An 18,768-nucleotide genomic window follows, 5' to 3' on the forward strand; every position below is an offset into this window, starting at 1 on the left:
TCTCTCTGCCAGAAGGGCCTGACCTTTGAGTCAATCAAGAACATGGACAATTCACTCATGCGTAAGACAGGGAGAGCAGTGGCTGCCCCACCTCATTTTTTTTTTTTTTAAAGTAAACTCATAGCTGGGTCCTTGCCAGTTAGAAGCGGAAACCATCTCTGGAAATTAAGGTTGGCCAGGATGCCAGTCCAACCCACTGAGTGTCATTGCAGCTGGGGGGGGGGGGTTCTGAACTGAACTATCTAGAATTTGATTCCGGGTCATTCCTACACGGAGGAAGGAAGTCTCTTCCTCATTTGGATACTCTCCTTCCTGTCCAGCTGTGTGACCCTGACATTCATTGTCACCAGAGCCCAGGTATTGACTATGACAGAAGCGTTTGAAATACACCTCCTTGGGGGACCGTGGAGATGTCCCTCGGTAAAGTACTTGCTGTGCACACTTGAGGACTCAGGTTTGATCCCCAGAACCCAGGCCAGCAAGGGACACTTGTAATGCCAGTGCTGGGGAGGTGGAGACAGCAGGACCCCTAGCGCTGCCTGACTGGCCACCGTAGCAATCAACAAGCTCCAAGTTCAGTGAGAGAGCATGCCCCAAAATATACAACGGAAAGATACTGATGAAGACCTCCAGCCTCCACATGCAAACGGGCGCACCTGCGCATGCGCACACGCACGAGGTCCTGTGCATTGGCTGTCCAAGCTCACAATCTTCCTCCCCCTCCACATGAAGAGCAGCACTGTTCACTAGCACGGCGTGCCCTCGTTCCTGCACTTTAGAAGGGTCTGGCGTGGGGCCCCAAGCAAAAGGCCCAAAGGAAAGAGCCTCCGCAGACCAGACTCTCCCTGGGGACAGCCACCGTTCACCTGTCCCAGAGCCCTGATGAAATCAGCCCTCTCCCTTCACGGGAGTCCCAGTGGCTAGCTCACTGTGTTGTCACAGGACCTGTCATCGTGACCAAGGGCACAGCGACAGTGTCCTTCTAGCCCAGGGTGCCACCTTCACGGTGAGAAAAATAGGGCACCTTCTTTTCAAAGAACCTTGGAATAAAACAAAAGTCCCATTTACAGGGCTCTAAGGACACTACAACCTCTGTTAGGGATTCAGTAACTGCCTTTGGTGCTTTCTGAGACAAGGCCTCCAGTTACTTCAGGCTGGCCTCGAACTAACAATCTGCCTGCCTCTTTCTTACAAGTTCTGGGATTCTAGGTATATACCAGGGGTGACAGTGTATGCTTGTTACCCCAGCACTAGAGAGGTGGAGATAAAAGGGTCCCCGGGACTCCTGGCCAGTCAACCTAGGCTAACAGTTGGCAAGTCCAGTTCCAGTGAGATCTTATCTCAAAACACAGTGGCAGCTTCTGAGGAAGGATGCCAGAAGTTTATCTCTGCTCTACGGTATACACACATGTGTGTGCACACACGCGCATACACACACACACACACACACACAGATTCTCCCCTATCTGCAGGATTTTAAGAGCTTGAGAATGAGAACGCAAGCAAAGAAGTGTGAATCAAAAGAAAGTACAGAGGGGCTGGAGAGATGGCTCAGTGGTTAAAAGCACTGACTGCTCTTCCTGAGATCCTGAGTTCAATTCCCAGCAACCACATGGTGGCTCACAACCATCTGTAATGGGGTCTGGTGCCCCCTTTGGCGAGTAGGCATACATGCAGACAGAACACTATACACATAATAAATAAAAATTAAAAAATGTTAAAAAAAAAAAAAAGGAAGTACAAGAGTTCGAGGTCACCCTGGTGGGGGTTGCAGGTCAGCCAGGGATGCAAGATGAGATCTCATCCCCAAATGAAACAAAACAAAACCAGTCTCTCCAGATGGATGGACAGAGAAAATGTGGTGTGCACACACAATGGAATTCTATCAAGCTGGAAAGGAAAATGAAATGATTAAATTTGTGGGGGAAAATGGTGATGCTGGAAAATATATCCAAGGAAATTAGATTAAAAAAGACAAATATGCAGATCCTAGGTTTTATTTGTTTTATTATAGATGTGGGGGGGAGAGAGAAGGGGGATGGGTTGGGGTCATAAAACTGTAAAGGGACCATAGAGGGGACAAAGAGATCTCAAGTGGGAAGGGTGAAGACAGTAACAAAATGCATGCTAGAAAGGATGGAGAAGGACCAGAGGAGGGAGCAGGGGTGAGGAAACACCGGGGGAGGGGAATTCAAAAAGGCTTATCCATATCATGCTGGCGGAGGAGGGCCATTAAAAGTAAACAGAGAGAGGGGGTGCACATATATGTGTGTATATACATACTGTGTTTTCATCTTTAAAATACATGAGGATGAACAAGAGATGCAAAGGCTATCTAAGAGCTTCCCTAAGCCTACGCATGGAGATGGGATCACAGACAGTAGCATTTTCCTTAACTATGCTTTCTAAGCCCCTGTAATGAATACACTATTCTGGTAGTATCTAAAAACTATTACATTGCAAAGATAAAGGTTTTGTGGGCAACCAAAAGCCCAGCCAGGTGTTTCCACTGCGCCAGCTGAGCAGGGGGCACCCACCCAAAGCCCATCAAGTGCTCCCACTGCGCCAGCCGAGCTGGGGTACCCACCGAAAGCAGATTCTTCTCCAAGCTCCTTGCCATACTTGAGCATGCAATCCCCCAGCAAGCCTTCCGTCTGTGGGTAGCCGGTGGCCTTCACCTGCCCTCGGAGCTTCGACATGGTGTTCAGCATCCCCAGCTTAGCTCTGTATGCTTAAAAACATTATCATTTGTCATGCCTTAAAGTCACAAGGTACAAGGACAGCACACTGCCTTCCACAAAAACAGCTACCCAAACCGAGGTCCTCACAGACAACACACCAGTGACCACCTTCATTCTCTGACATGGTTTTCCAAAGCCTTTGCGGGGGGGCGGGTATGGGTGCGGGGCACACTGCACAGCCACAGCAGCCACGGACATAACAGACCCTGCTGTCTCTAAACCACAGGAGGCTGTGTTTAACAAGCACCTGCCGTAAGGTAAGGTAGCCTCCAATGTGTGACAACACTGACACCTATGTAGCCACTGTCCCCACTCGTGCTGGGGACAATGTCAGTGAAGACTGGAAGGGCTGTGGTGGCAGCTGTCAAGCTGCCAGCTGGTCATCAAATCCTCATTCTGCTCCCAAGAAATGTCTCAAATGGAGGGTTTGTAAGGTCAGAAAAGAAGGCTGGGGCATGGAGGTAGGTGGCAGATGACACCACAGTGAAGTCACCTGCACTGCTTCCCCCTCTCCCAGTGCAACTCAGCAACTTTCCCCGGGCAATGGGCAGTTGTGGCTTCTCGCCTTCTTTTTGTCTCTAACTTAGGGCACTCGATATTTTTTTATTTTTCGCATGATGTTTTGAACAAGAACAGCCCCCACGGGCTCAGATGACGGTTGGCCATTTCCCCAGTTGGTGGAACTAGTTGGTAAGGATTAGGAGATGTGGCCTTGCTGGAAAAAGTACATCACTCACTGAGGTGAGCTTGGAGGTTTCCAAAGTCATTTCCAGTGTGGGCTCTGTCACCTGCTTGCAGTTGTTGAGATGTGAGCTCTCATCTTGTTCCTGCCACTAGGACCTTGCTCCACCAGCCTCAAACTGGAACCCTCTGAAACTGGAAGCCCAATTGAAGACTTTCTTTTCTCAGGTGCCTTTCTCATGGCAGTTACCACAGCAATAGGAAAGTAATAAATACATCTGGGCCACATGCTGTGTTGGCGTGGGCACACAAGAGCCCTCCAGAAAACATCTGCCCTTACTGCAGCTACTGAGTGGCAGGATACAGCGTGATTCTGATCAATTCCTGGGTGATGCCAGAAAAGAAAGATGCTGCAGGAAATTTCAGGGTACCCCTAAAAAGTCCAAAATGTCTATCAAGTAAAGTACAGCAGGAATTCCTACTGTGCAATCAATGGACTGTGGTGGTCCCATTTGACAAAATGGCAAATGTCTCTGGGAAATGGAGACTACAAACTGAACACCAAGCTAAGGATCCAAGGCACCAGCTGTGATATCTAGGCCATTTATATTTAATGTAATCCAAACAAGTGTTTCTAAAGCTTGACCACTGAGCAGGCAACTCGGGCATCTTGCTGAATGCAGAGTTTGATTCAGTTGGTCTGGGGTAAGCTAGGGCTCTGTGTGAACAGCCATCTCGCAGCTAGTCTTGCTGGGCTGCAGGCTACACTCTTGAGAAGAAATCATGGTGTCTGCCTTTCAAGCCTTGCCAAGCTCAGCCTTAAAGTCCTTATCCTCCAGGTCTCCAGACCTTAAAGCATCACCCAGTCATACAAATTCAATCACACACACACACACACACACACACACACACACTGGTTCCCTTTCCCCACTGTCAGAGTGAGTATCCTGTATGTGGGGGGTAAGGACTATTAGATGGGAATAGAGGCTTCTGGTACATCAGTCTATCTTCTTGACAACCAGTAGGTTCTGCCCAGGGGACGCTTTCCCTGGTAGCCAGCTGCTCCCTCTTCCATTCCAACGTCAGTTCTTAGAGGGTGGAGTCTGACTGTGCATTCTAGAATCCAGAAAGCCTCTCACATAGCGACAACGCTTATCAAATTTTATAAGCTAATACATCAGGAAAGGAACTCATCACTCTAGTCACTGATGAGGATAGACAAAGCCCTTGTCACTGGGAATTTTAAGGCTATTACCATCTTGAGACTTTAAAGCCCCAAGATGATCTGATTGAATGCACGCTCTTAGATGTTCAGAGTGTGGGTGTGTCTCCTGATTCCTACAGGTAAAGGACTCATGATGACTCCCACAACAAATCCTAAGAGGAAAACCTCACGGCTCGGGTGTCCTCTGCTGGTTCTCATCAGCCTGTGGAAACCACTGTCTAAGACCCAGGGATGAAGGCCTGTGTAGAAGCCGACACTCGCATTTTCCATACCACGCCTATCGCTGGTCATGTGAGCATGCCTCGACTTCAGCATGGGGCTCGCAGTGAGACCCTTTTAGATTAATACACAGATCCATTAGGACAAGATAGAGGACTTTCTTGTTAATTAAGAAAAGATAACTAAGAAAACATTTTTTTCAAGTGCGCAGTGGGTTTCTGAGGGATACAGATGTCCAGAGATGTCCCCTGAGGGATGCCTATGCCTATATCAACACTCCATCCTAACCATGCACCAAAGCACATACAAGCGGCTGTGTCCCCATCTACCAGGACTCACGACAGCCACACTGTGTCCTTGGAGGTTCCCCAACTCAATTTCATTATTTGAACACAGGCGTCGCTTCTAAATGTGTCAGCCTCACACAAAGGAGTCGGGGTCAGGAGAGTCCATGAACACAGACGTGCAAGGAGATGTTTCAAGACACGCTCTGACATTACCTGGGTTGGGCTGCAGATACTCGGTTGCTTTTGACAGGATTTCTGCAACAGCCTTACTCGTAATATCTACTTTCTTTAGAGAAAGACAAAACAGAAAGGCTAGTGAGTTTTAACAGAACCAACAAAAAAAATTTTACCACCCATTTACCTTCTGAGGCTACTGTGATTATTTTTATTTTTATTTTTTGGTGAATTGGTGTTTTGTATGCATGTATGTCTGTGAGAGGGTGTTGGATCCACTGGAATTGGAGTTACAGACAGTTGTGAGCTGCCATGTGGGTGCTGAGGATTGAACCTGGGACCTCTGAAGAGCAGCCAGTGCTCTTAGCCGCTGAGCCACCTCTCCAGCCCTACTCTGGTGATTTTAGCATGGAAGTTCTCAACATCTTGGGGAGAGGTGATCTTTTCTCTGTTGTGACTCTGAGAAGTCATGTCTTCTTGGAGACTCTGGAGAACACTGACTTCCTCTTCTGTATAAGAGTTAGAAATATCCACCACATTGACTCTATTTGACGGACAGAAATAGAGAACTTGATACTAAGACTCACATGAGCCTACAGAGTGAACTTGAATAACCATGCTTAACGTATCAAAATATAATGATACATATTGATAATAATATAATCTAATATGCTAAAAGCTACCCTGGCAATAGTGAGACAACCACCACCATCATAACTTAACACAACCACCATGCCCTGTCAGACATTAACATTAAGACTGACCCTGTCCTTCTGCCATTCCTGCATCGCTGGTTGTTAACATAAAATTAACAGAATATCCAGGAAAGCCATGATACAGAGTTCATCCATTTTTTATAAACCATCAATAACCCACAAAAAAAGGAAAAGGAGACGCCATTCACAAGATCGGTACAAAAACTGTGTCCTAAATAGGGATAAACCTCATGAGAACAGACTATTTAAAACTCCACATTCCTACATAAAAAACAGTTTTAGAATGACATAAACCTTCCCACAAGTTAGCACATCAAATCTCATCGTGATTATCAACTTTTGGTTAAAACATGGTAAGCTGATGTGGTGGGCTTGAATAGGAATGGCCCCATATGTTCAGAGATTCAAATGCTTGGTCATTAGGGAGGGAGTGGTGTTACTTGATAGGGATTAGGAGGTGTGGCCTTGTTAGAGTAGGTGTGGCCTTGTTGGAGGAGGTGTGGCCTTGTTGGAGGAGGTGTGGCCTTGTTGAAGAACGCGTGTCACAGAGGATGGACTTTAGGGTTTCAAATTCTCAAGTCAAGCCTAATGTCTGTTTCTCTTCCTGCTGCCTGCAGATCTGGATGGAGAATTCTCAGGTACCTCTCCAGCACCATGAATGTCTGCCTGGGTGCCACCAGGCTTCCCACCAAGACAATAATGGACTAAACCTCTGAAACTGTAAGCTGGTTTCTTTTACAAGCGTTGCTATGGTCATGGTGTCTCTTCACAGCATTAAAACACCGTCTAAGACGGAACCTAGGACCAGGCATCAGGCTATTTCTGTGATAGGCCTGACCATGCTTTTGTTTAGAAGAATATGGAATACTTCTGGGCTTTGGATTAAAAGGTGATTGAACATTTTTGTTTCAATTGATTGTTTTTAGAGATAGGGTTTCTCTGTGTAACAGCCCTGGTTGTCCTGGAACTCACTTTGTAAACCAGGTTGGCCTGAAATTCACAGAGATCCGCCTGCCTCTGCTTCCCAAGTGCTGGAATTTAAGGTGCTAATAGATATTGTTAAGCAGAGCTTCAGTAGGAGCACGGAAGACAGTGGTGCTGAGGGTGATCGAACCGTGGGGGCCTGGCTCAACAGCTTTCAGAGGGGAGACTATTAGAAAGTGGCCTCGGGAGCATTCTTGGGGCAGGGTGGCAAAGAATGCGGCTGCTTTTGCCCTTGTCTGAAGAGTCTGCCTGAGGCTAAGCTGGAGAGTTAGAGAGTTCTGGATTAATGGCACCGACAGTGGAGATTTCAAAACAGCCTGGTATTGACTGTGCTGTGTGGCTATCAGTGGGCGGTCTAATGCAGATCTATGATGAGAAGGAGCAAGTCAGTATGCAGCACTCCTCTGTGGTCTCTGCATGGGCTCCTCCCTCCAGTCCTGCCCTGTGTGAGTGATAAACAGGAATATGGGGGGGGGGGGGCGGGGGACACTAAACAAACCCATTCTTTCCCAACTCGCTTTCTGGTCATGGTGTTTACTTGCAGTAATAGTAACCTTAATCAAGACAGCTGACAATAAAGTGAGATTCATAATTCACACTATATGTAGCATTGAAATATGGAGCAAACACTATAAATGTAATAACTGAGAGAAGAATGTCTCAAGATGTTGACTTGGGAAGAAGGCTCTAAGCTTGCCCTGAGATCCCACAGTCAAAAGAAGCAATCAATCTGTGACACCCAACTATCCCAGACTAAACAGTGACAGACACAGGAATGAAGTTTACAAAAAGTGGTAAACTGGAGGGATGGGACCACAAGGCATCAGCATCTATCAAGCTCAGAATTCTCACTGACTTACAGCCAAAGTCATTAACATTTTGCTCAGATCTTCCCTGAGCCTATGAGAACCTTTGGCCCATCTGTTACTTGTAACGGAGGCGGGCAGGGTCTTCTCTGACTTGAGTCCGTTCTCCGTGTATTCCTGACAGCTTTGACGTTACACATTTAGAAGGTGTCACGTGGTACAAACTAATTTATAATTCCCATACTGCTGATAAGTCACACTAGCTTCATATTTTTATAATTTCTTAAGTTCTTTCGGGGGACTGGGGAAAGGTGGAGAGAGGAAATGGCTATATTTAAGACAAAAGTATGAATTTTTCAAAGACTGCATTATAATGACTAATTTTTTTTAAAAAAAAAGTTTTCCATTTAATATATTTTTGGTGCCACGCTGTTCTCCTTTATTTCTGCGGAGCTGGCATTTGTCGTGGGTTATTTCTCCTGATACTTTGTGTCATGTTTTAGGTGAGTCTAATCTTCCTCCATAAAGTCCTTACAGTCCTTAGTCTCACAATATATAGTTCAGTCACATAACAGCCCACTTCTCTATTACATATTATATATATATCGTAATATTATACATGTTGTTATAGTTATATATATTAATATAACATGCTCTATTATTATAATAATATCTAAAGCATAGATATTATTTTTATACTTGTCACTGTCTGTGATTTTTGGAGGAAAAAAGGAAAAACACAGGAGTAAACACAAGGGATCTCAGTCCATCAGCTAAAGCTGTAAAACTGCCTAGGCAGGGGTCTGGTCCCTCCCCCACTGGTTATCAGAGTACTGGCATTTCCCAGGATGCTGTGCTATGGAGGAAGAGTCAGGGAGGGGACCCCCCCCCATGTCTCTAGGCGGAGGTTTCATGCTGTCCTGACAGCTTACGATCCACTTTGCAGAAGAGACTGAAGCAGAGAGGTCAAAGGTGGGGCCACACCCAGAGCAGCACTGCCTAGCGGCACCACTGAAATCAGAACCACATTTCACACAGAGCTCCTGGTGTGCTTCTCTTCTTGGTGAAGATGGAGCTATACAAAGAAACCGCTTTCCCTGCCTCTTTCTCCTCTCTCTCTCTCTCTCTTTCTCTCTCTCTCTCTTCCTAACCCTAACTGGCTTGTTGAGGACAGATGTCTGAGTCCAACTTGTCAGGACTCTAAAAGCCCTGATAACAAAACCACTGTTATTTGTTTTGAAATTGAACATCTGAATTTAATAATCTTGACGGTAAAGCTATCCTTACATATTAAGACATTTTGAAAAATCAATGTCAGATGTGTCAAAGAAGTTAAAATGTTGGTATGATTTTCAATTTGCAGAGATTAATTCTTGTTTTCAAAAATTAAACACAAAAGAAGCTTTTCTTCTTAGGGTCTTAACATTTCAAGAAATTATAGTCCTCTTGAATAGAAAATAGGGCCATCCTGGAGGAAGGCTGGCCTGGTCCAACACACATTAAAGAGGCTACCATCCCAGGCCACTGCCTGGAGCTGGGCTTCCTGCACCTGCCCTGCCGGCCACACCCAGGCCTCTCTCTCCGGTCTGGGGAGGCTAATGATTAGAACAAGACTCTGCTCAAAGGCCCAAGTCAAAGGGGAGGAAGCTGAGGAGTGGACCCAGCTCTGCCAACAGTGAACCTACTCTGCAGGTAGGTGACCAGGGGACATGGCAAGGGACGGATTCTGCAATCCTCTGTTGGCATGTTACAGTCCATCATTGGCATGCCAAACCAGCAATGCTCTTCTAAATTATTTCATCTGCATATATGATTCTGAAAGCCTCACAGTTGCACACAGATAAAACAGCTCATCTGAGTTCACCCTGGCAGAAAAGTATTTGCTGTGCAGCTGCTGAAACAGATGGGCACAGCATCCTTGATTCCCGAGCGATTAATCAGCTGCTATCTATCGGAAAAGCCGTGCCCCAGAAATCCTTGACTCTCCAAGACACATGAGCACAATTACTTTGGCCCTGAAGTTGCGACCCAGGCCCACCTTCTGTGCATTTTGACTTCTGGCCCCTAGAGGGAGCCCGTTAGTCACATCGCATTTCCTTCCTCGCCAGGCCCAGACTGGATGTGAGTCAAGCCAGGGCTGAGAAGCACGAAGGTCCCACCTTCCAGACTGGGCACCCCACACTCGTCTTTGAACATTCTGTATTTCCACTCCAGGTAGCAACCCTTACAGTAGAGGTTTTCTCACGTGTCAGGACAGCTCATTTCGCACCAGTCACAGTCTCAAACAGCCTTACCTTTTCCATGTCCAGAAACTCCTCATCCAGCTTCGTTCCTTCGGCACCGCTAATTTTTTCACTAAACAGCTGCAAAAAAACAAACACAAGTGCTTTCTCTCACTGAAGGGAGTAAAACAAAACACCGTGGAAGTATCTTGGCTCTGTTGTTTCGATTTTAAACTAGGTCCTTTCTGGAAACCATTAGGGGCCGACAAGACAGTAAAGGGGCTTGCCGGGCAGACCGGGTGGCACGCGCTCTAGCCCCAGAGCCTATGTAAAGAGGGAAGGGGGGAACCAACCCCACTAAGTTGTTTCCAGACTTCTACATGTGCACTGTGGTGGGCACGCACGCATGTGCACGCACACATGCACACAGAGGGCCACTCACTCTCCAGAACCAGAGCCACCCAGCTGGCACACAGTTGAGGGAACACACAGGAGGGTCCCATCAGCTGACCATGCCCTCAATCCCGAGAACCTAAGCCCCAAAACAGTGCTGCTTTAAACCACTAAGTCTGGGGTGTTTCACAGGAGAATCCACTTGCCAGGGGTTCTCTTTTCAGACTGAGGACAGAGGTCAGACAGCCTCATCCCAACCCTTAATGAGACGTGACCCTCAGAAGACTACATGAGACTATGCTCTACAGCAACAGCGGGAAGCAAAATCACCTCAAGTACTGGCTCCTAACCCTGGAGGTAACATCTGAGTCTCTAATGGAAGTTATACAATCTCTGGCCTTTGGGCTTGTTGCCATGGGAGACTGCAAAAAGTGGCCGCCCGGCTTTGTAGCTCTCCCATTCTGCCTGTTTCCTTTGGTCAGAAGATGGAGTCTGAGCTGCACTGTGGGCTTCAGATACTCCAGCAGCGGTTCTCAGCCTGTGGGTCATGACCCCCTAAAATCACAAATCTACCTGGCATATCAGATATATATTACAATTCATAACTAGCAAAATTAGTTATGAACCAGCAATGAAAATGATTTTATGGTTGGGGTCACCGCATCATGAGGAGCTGTATTAAAGGGTCCCAGTGTTAGGAAGATTGAGAACCACTTAAAGCAGACACTCCAGGCATTCTCTGAGATCCACAGTGATCAAGGCCCGGGCCAGCCTGTAGGAGAATGACCATATGGGGGAGCAGAGCCCTCATAGACATCACCCCTTGTTTGGGGTGAGCCTCGGATGCAGTAATAGGTGACTGGCATGGAACTAGAGAATCCCACACACAGCTTCTGATCTTATCACTTCTATTAGCACTGAGAATTAGTCTTGACCCCTCCTCAGTCAGTTCTCCTTGGCTGTTACCAGTACAACGGCTCTGTCAGAAAGCATGGCGGGACATACAGAAAGGGAGAAAGGGAGTATTTCTGCTTTTTTTTTTTTTTTTTTTTTTTTTTTTGGTTTTTTGAGACAGGGTTTCTCTGCAGCTTTGGAGGAACCTGTCCTGGAACTAGCTCTTGTAGACCAGGCTGGCCTCGAACTCACAGAGATCCGCCTGCCTCTGCCTCCCGAGTGCTGGAATTAAAGGCGTGCACCACCATCACACAGCGTATTTCTACTTTTGAGACCAGAAATGAATATGATTCCCATTCCTTTCTCATCTGGAAACAGATAATGCCTGGTTTTGTTTTCAGTCACAGGTTAGAGTTGTAACAATTCGCTTGCTTTACCTGAATTCTCCCAGGACACTTAGCTATTTTGAGATATTAAATAGGAATACACACATGACCTTAGGTATTTAAGACACTTGACCACTGAATGAGAAATTCTCCCTCAGACTCGGGTATGTGAACACATAGGGTCCTGGTTGGCAATGCTGTTTGGGCAATACCTTGCTGGAGGAAGTACATCACTGGGGTGGGCTTTGAGAGTTCATAGCCTCAAACCACCTCCAGACTGCTCTCTCCGCTCCACATTTGTGATCTCTCTTGCTCCAGCCACCGCTGCCACTCCTCCCCTGCTGCTAGGAACTCTCCAGAACCATAAGCCAAGGCAAACCCTTACCTGAGTCCCGGTGCTCTATCCCGGGAACAGAACAGTGACAACTACAGTCACACACAATACTTCATCACTGAACAGCCTTGAGCAGTCAGCGCCTGCTGTGTGCTGAGCACCCCAGCAAATACACCCCCCACCCCCCGCCACATAAACATCCTACAGGTCACCTAGCCTCACTGTAGGGAAACCCTGCCAGACTCTAAATATTGATATTCAAGCAAACCTAAGTTGGGAAGGTCTTTAACTCCAGCATTTAAGAAGCAGGGTATTTTCTGTGAATTCCAGGACAGCCAAGACTACATAGTGAACCATAGGTAGATGATAGATTAGATAGATGATAGATAGATAGATAGATAGATAGATAGATAGATAGATGCATACATACATATGCTAAAACCTGTGGAATGCAGCAAAAGTCATTTAAAGATTAAACACAGAAGAAAGTACTTTAAATCAATGTAAATCAACAAAACTATAGTACTGCAACCTAATGTTTCAAACTTTATCTAATGGCCCAAGCTAGGTAGTCTGCCAAAAGGTACCAATGTAATGTCAGAAACACTGTGATCAAGGCATAGATAGCCACATAACACACCAAGACAGCAGACATCCATGGCAGACAGATGTAGATATAGTATGTTAGAAACACCATGAAGAAGGCAGAGATAGACACATAACACGCCAAGACAGCACATGTCCATGGCAGACAGATGTAGAACTTGTCACTAGGAGCCAGATGGAATGAAGCAAAGGATAGAAGGAGGATCCCAGGCTGTATGTCCTTCACCAGGAAGGATGTGGTATTTCTGGAAGAGGGAAGTATAGACAAAGCCATGTCATTAATTTATCTAGTATGAAGGCAGAATTATTAACGTGACTATACTAAAGACTAACCCCAAAGGAGAAGGGCCAGATGGCCAGGTGGGCAGGTCACACAAGTAGGCAGGTCACACAGGTAAGTGGATCACATAGGTGGGGCAGGTCACACAGGTGGGTCACATAGGTGGGGCAGGTCACATAGGTGGGCAGGTCACACAGGTGGTTGGGTCACACAGGCAGGCGGGTCACAAAGGCAGATGGGTCACACAGGCAGGCGGGTCACACAGGCGGGTCAGGCAGGCAGACAGGTCACACAGGCAGGTCACACAGGCGGGTCACACAGGCGGGTCACACAGGCAGGCAGGTCATGTGCCACTCCTAACCATGAGCAGTGCAGAGTTTAAGCAGGTAAATGCAGGAACAGATCTGAATTTCAGAATTACAGTGAAGTGGATCATAGGGAAGGCCCCGAAGAAGAATCAGACGGCAGGGCAATCCAAGAGCCGACAGATACCTATGTAGATCTGTCGAAGGGACAGTTCTGGAATTCCAGTCTCATGTGTCCCCACCACAAATCACATATCTCACTGGGCTCACTATCGAACACTGTAACCCTGCCAACCAGACCTGCCTCAGGAGGCCCGGGGCCATCACCAGATGGAACCGTGCCCAGCTCCAACTTGGCAGCGCCAGTCATATCAGAAATAGGAAAACGAAAGCTGCTTTCCAGGACCAGAACAGAGCAGTGGCGCTGGGGAAGGGATGGACCTGGGAAACCAAAGCTGGGGGGGGAGGGGCTCCGGGGTTCCTTCTATCCGCATGCATGAGGGGCTAACGGTCAATATCACCAGAGCCTCGGCACTCTCTGCGCATAATACATTTTCAGAGAAATCTGACTTCTCCATTTCTTCCATTTTTTTAAAAAAAGATTTATTTTTATTTTGAATTGAGGGGGGCAGGTTCTGAGTCCAGAAGAGAGCATTGGGTCCCCTGGAGCTGGAGAGCTGGCGTGGGAGCTGAGAATCAAACTCAGGTCCTCTGCAAGGGCACTGCTCACTTCTAACTACTGAACCATCTCTCCAGGCTCTGCTTCTTCGTTTTCTATAAGACTAAACAGCAGCCGGGAGGTGGTGGCGCACGCCTTTAATCCCAGAACTCGGGAGGCAGAGGCAGGCGGATCTCTGTGAGTTCGAGACCAGCCTGGTCTACAAGAGCTAGTTCCAGGACAGGCTCCAAAGCCACAGAGAAACCCTGTCTCGAAAAACCAAAAAAAAAAAAAAAAAAAAAAAAAAAAAAAAGGCTAAACAGCAATAAAACCAAAATCTCAGAAATATATATATATATATATATATATATATATATCAGCCAAACTTCTATGTAGGGACTTTTGAAATTGCTCCTGCATCATTTCCCAGTGTGTGTCCGAGACCAGAGCTCTGTGGAGAGGAAGGCCGGAGAAAAGCTCTAGGCTACATAATCTTAGACAGGAAAAACACAAATTAAAAAGATTTCTTTACAAAAACACATTCAGGGGCTTTTAAACAGGCACTTCCAGACAAGCAAGGGACATGTGGGACAGACTGACAGTGTTTGTCATCTAATGCAAAGGTTAAGCCTCCTCCTCGGTGCTCTGGAGACACCCTGGCCTCCCCAGGGTGCTCACCCTCCCTACTGCCTCCCTGTCTTTGTGCCATTTAGCTGCCGAACGCTGCTTCCATCAGCTCAGAAAACATGGCAAGATTGGACACGTCACCAGCAGGGCCGATGAGCGAGAGGGGTGTACGAGCTTCTAACTGAACTTCAAGCTATCTGTGGAGGAGCTGGGGCAGCGGAGGCTGAGGGGCCAGGAATGGAAGGAAAGAAACAGCACAGGGGAGAGGGTGTGCGGAGGGGTGTTTAAGGGGGGTATGTGGGTGCTTCTTAGTTTGGGGGAGGGTTTCTGTCTTGTAACACAGGCTAGAAAGTGGGAACAGAAAGCTCCAGCCTGGAATAAGCAGCCATCTCTCTCCCCGTGAGGTTACAGAGCACACCGTAACCAAGGAAACCAGGATCTAAGAGGCCAAAATTCCGGGAAAAAAGGAAACGCGTAAAGAAGCGACCCTGACAGGCTGTTCCCTTTTCTCTCGGTGCTTGGAGTATGTCCTCCCTGGTGCCAAGGAGAGGCTTAAAGAAAACAGTACAAGGACAAAGCTAAAGGCTAACCATCTAGCCAGAGATTTCACTACCACAGCCATCGGGAGACAAAAACCGGAGCTGAGGATTGTCCAATGAGACAAGATGGTAAAGGGGATGGGAAAAGAGGTGTCTCCTCAAAATGTACATACCAAATCACTAATGTCCAGTGTGGTCATATTAGAAGGTGGGGTCATGGGGGTGAGTGGGTCAGGATGAGGTGCTAATTGTGTAAAACCTCTCGGACTGAGATCTGTATCTCTGTTAGGAAACCCCAGAAAACCCTCTCCTCTCCAACCACAGGGGCACACAGAGAGCTGGCTCTTGTGAGCCATGAGGCAGCCCCCGGCCAAACACTTCACCTGCCTTTGCTATGAACTCCACAGTCCACAAAACTCAAAACCCAGTGTCTGTCAACATCGCCCACTGTGTGGTATTTTTGCTGCGGCAACCCAGGTGCACTAAGACAATATCCAAACGGGTAAAAGGCATTATGACAATATTCCACCTTTGCAATTATGGTGGCAATGCAAATCACACCGTGATGAGATGCCACTAAATCGCTATCAGGATGGCTAAAATCCCTTTAAGACATGAATATCAGTACAAGTGTTTCCTGCGATTAACGGAGCAACTAGAACGCTCACGCAGCACCGGCAGGATCACGCATTGCCTCAACAGCTTTGGAACCAGTCTGGCAGCATCTACCGGAGAGGTGTATATGAATCCACAGATCCCTACACCCTGTGACTCAGCAGCTCCCCTCTTAGAAACTCACAACAGAAACTCCCATACAAGCAGCAGTGCTCAAAACACTTAGCCCAGAAACAAGGCCAATGTGGACACGCGAAAGGACAGTTGCTGTGTCTGCAATACGGCACGACACACGTGTTTATGGACACAAGATCTCAGGCCACGAGTCGACTGCAAGCAAATGTCTGTTCAAGGGTATGCATTGTGTTGCCTGCTTTTCATGGGGACTTGACACAAGCTAGGGTTGTATGGCAAGAAGGGATCTTAATAGAGAAAATGCCTCCATGGTATTGGCCTGTAGGCAAGACTGCAGTTCCTTTTCTTAGTTGATGACTGATGTTAGAAGGACCAGCTCACTGTGATGGAGCCACCTCTGGACTGCTGGGTTCTATAAGATTAGAGGCTGAGCAAGCCATGAGGAGCAGGCCAGTAAGCAGCACCCCTCCATGGCCTCTGCACCAGCTCCTGCCTCCAGGTTCCTCCCTTGTTCGAGGCCCTGTCCTGACTTCTCTGGGGGTGGGACTGTGATATGTGGAATTGAAGCTAAAAACCCTTTCCTTTCAAATTGTTTTTGGCTGTGGTGTTTCCTCACAGCAACAGAAGCCCTAAGTAAGACAGAAATGTGAGCTGAGTCATGAGGCGTCACTTTAACAGATATGATCGTTTTACTGGAAGGACTGCGGTAGCCTTTTAGCTATGGGCTAGAAGGCTGTTGGGAGCTTAGAGCCCAGTGTACTGTTCTGTGTGGGAGGTGGGAAAGAGGAAAAAAACAGAGAAAAGCAGATGGCGGAGGCCTGGATTGTGACGTTTCAGATAGAAGTTTGAGCCAGGTGGTGGTGGCGCATGCCTTTAATCCCAGTACTCAGGAGGCAGAAACAGATGGATCTCTGTGAGTTCGAGGCCAGCCTGGTCTACAGAGCAAGTTCCAGGACAGCCAGCACTAGACAGAGAAACCTTGTCTTGAAAAATAAAACAAAACACATAAAAAATAAGAAGTTTGAAAGTCCCTTACTTTATCAGGGCCATTTAATATTTTGAATTAGAAATCCATGGTATCTGGTTGGTCACCTGGAGGTGAAAAGTCAGCTGTGATTAACTAGAGCCCAGAACCACTAAAATAAAACTTGTTTTTCTGAGACACCTGATACCGTCAGCTGGACGGAAGACTCAGTTTTGATTAAGAGACGGCCAGCGCCAATGAGTCAAAATTCTCTTAGATGTAGGTCTGGCAAGGGTGGCGAGTGGGTCCCAGGCATCAAGCACGGGCTTCTAACACTGTTGAGTTTTGGTTCTCATTTGATTTGATGTGACCTTGACCTTGTTCTTCCCCTTCGGAGCAAGATAATGTGCTACGTCTATTTATTTTACAGGACCCACAGTTAAGAGACTTCAGAATTTTACAGAGATTTTAGATATTTATTAGAGAAATGAAAAACACTTTGGGTGTTTCAAAGAGACTTTAAAGGGTTTGGAATGTTTATTTTTTATTGATGTGGATGTGTATTTTCATATTTTATTCACCAGTTATAATCTGTTTCTGTGATTACCCCAATGTTGAAGATATTAATAATCTAGCCCGTGAAGCCCCCTTAAATTGGTTTTATGTGATTTAGATACTCCTCCATTAATATTAGACCAATATTTAACTTTCTGACACAGAAGTGTCACATTCATCTTTTTTTATCAATTACTTCATTGTTTTTATTGTGCTATGCATTTTTCTCTGCTCACATCCCTTCCTCCCTTCTCCCCTCTACCGTGACTCCCACGCTCCCAATTCACTCAGGAGATCTTGTCTTTTTCTACTTCCCATGTAGAATAGATCCATGTACGTCTCTCTAAGGTCCTCTTTGTTGTCTAGGTTCTCTAGGGTTGTGGACTGTAGGCTGGTTTTTCTTTGCTTTATGTCTAAAAGCTACTTATGAGTGAGTATATATTATAATTGTCTTTCTGGGTCTGGGTTACTTCACTCAATATGTTTTTTTCTAGATTCATTCACTTGCCTGCAAATTTCAAGATTTCGTTATTATTTTACCACTGTGTAGTACTCCATTGTGTAAATGTACCACATTTTCTTTATCCATTCTTTGACTGAAGGAAGTCTAGGTTGTTTCCAGGTTCTGGTTATTATGAATAATGTTGCTATGAATATATTTGTTCACATGTCCTTGTGGCATGACTGAGCATCCTTTGGGTCTTGAGGTAGATTGTTCCTAACTTTCTGAGAAATAATCATACTGATTTCCAAAGTGGCTGTACAAGTTTGCACTCCCACCAGCAATGAAGGAGTGTTCTCTTTACCCCCACAGCCTCTCCAGCATAAATTATCATCAGTTTTTTGATCTTGGCCATTCTGATAAGTCTAAAATGGAATCTGAGTTGTTTTGAGTTGCATTTCTCTGATGACTAAGGATGTTGAACATTTCCTTAAGTGTCTTTCAGACATTTGAAATTCCTCTGTTGAGAGTTCTCTGTTTAGGTCTGTACCCCCACTTTAATTGGATTACTTGTTCTTTTGATGTCAACTTTCTTGAGTTCTTTGTATATTTTAGAGATCTGTCCTCTGTCTGATGTGGGGTTGGTGAAGATATTTTCCCATTCTGTAGGCTGCCGTTTTGTCTTGTTGACCATATCCTTTGCTTCACAGAAGCTTCTCAGTTTCAGGAGGTCCCATTTATTGTTTCTCTCAGTGTCTGTGCTACTGGGGTTCTATTTAGGAAGTGGTCTCCTGTGCCAATGTGTTCAAGTGTACTTCCTACTTTCTCTTCTATGAGGTTCAGTGTATTGGTTTTATGTTGAGGTCTTTGATCCATTTGGACTTGAGTTTTGTACATGGCGATAGATACAAATCTATTTTCATTCTTCTACATGTTGATATCCAGTTATGCCAGCACCATTTGTTGAATATACTTCCTTT

At 46.3% G+C, this 18,768-nt stretch overlaps 1 protein-coding gene across 2 annotated transcripts in view; it reads right to left on the minus strand.

Moving 5' to 3' along the window:
• Sh3gl3 (SH3 domain containing GRB2 like 3, endophilin A3) overlaps nt 1-18,768 on the minus strand; it is a 103,435-nt gene that overhangs the window by 34,167 nt on the left and 50,500 nt on the right. Inside the window, exons 2-4 of one of the 2 annotated variants that reach the window (XM_057756158.1) lie at nt 10,128-10,196; nt 5,367-5,439; nt 2,588-2,731 (exon numbers count right to left, since the gene is read on the minus strand). In XM_057756158.1, coding sequence (XP_057612141.1) covers nt 2,588-2,731; nt 5,367-5,439; nt 10,128-10,196 — 286 coding nt within the window. Of the gene's footprint in view, nt 1-2,587; nt 2,732-5,366; nt 5,440-10,127; nt 10,197-18,768 lie in introns of those variants that run through there. The other variant, XM_057756159.1, reaches the window with a different exon arrangement.

This window comes from Chionomys nivalis, chromosome 23, assembly GCF_950005125.1.
Source record: "Chionomys nivalis chromosome 23, mChiNiv1.1, whole genome shotgun sequence".
NCBI classification, from domain to species: Eukaryota; Metazoa; Chordata; class Mammalia; order Rodentia; family Cricetidae; genus Chionomys; species Chionomys nivalis.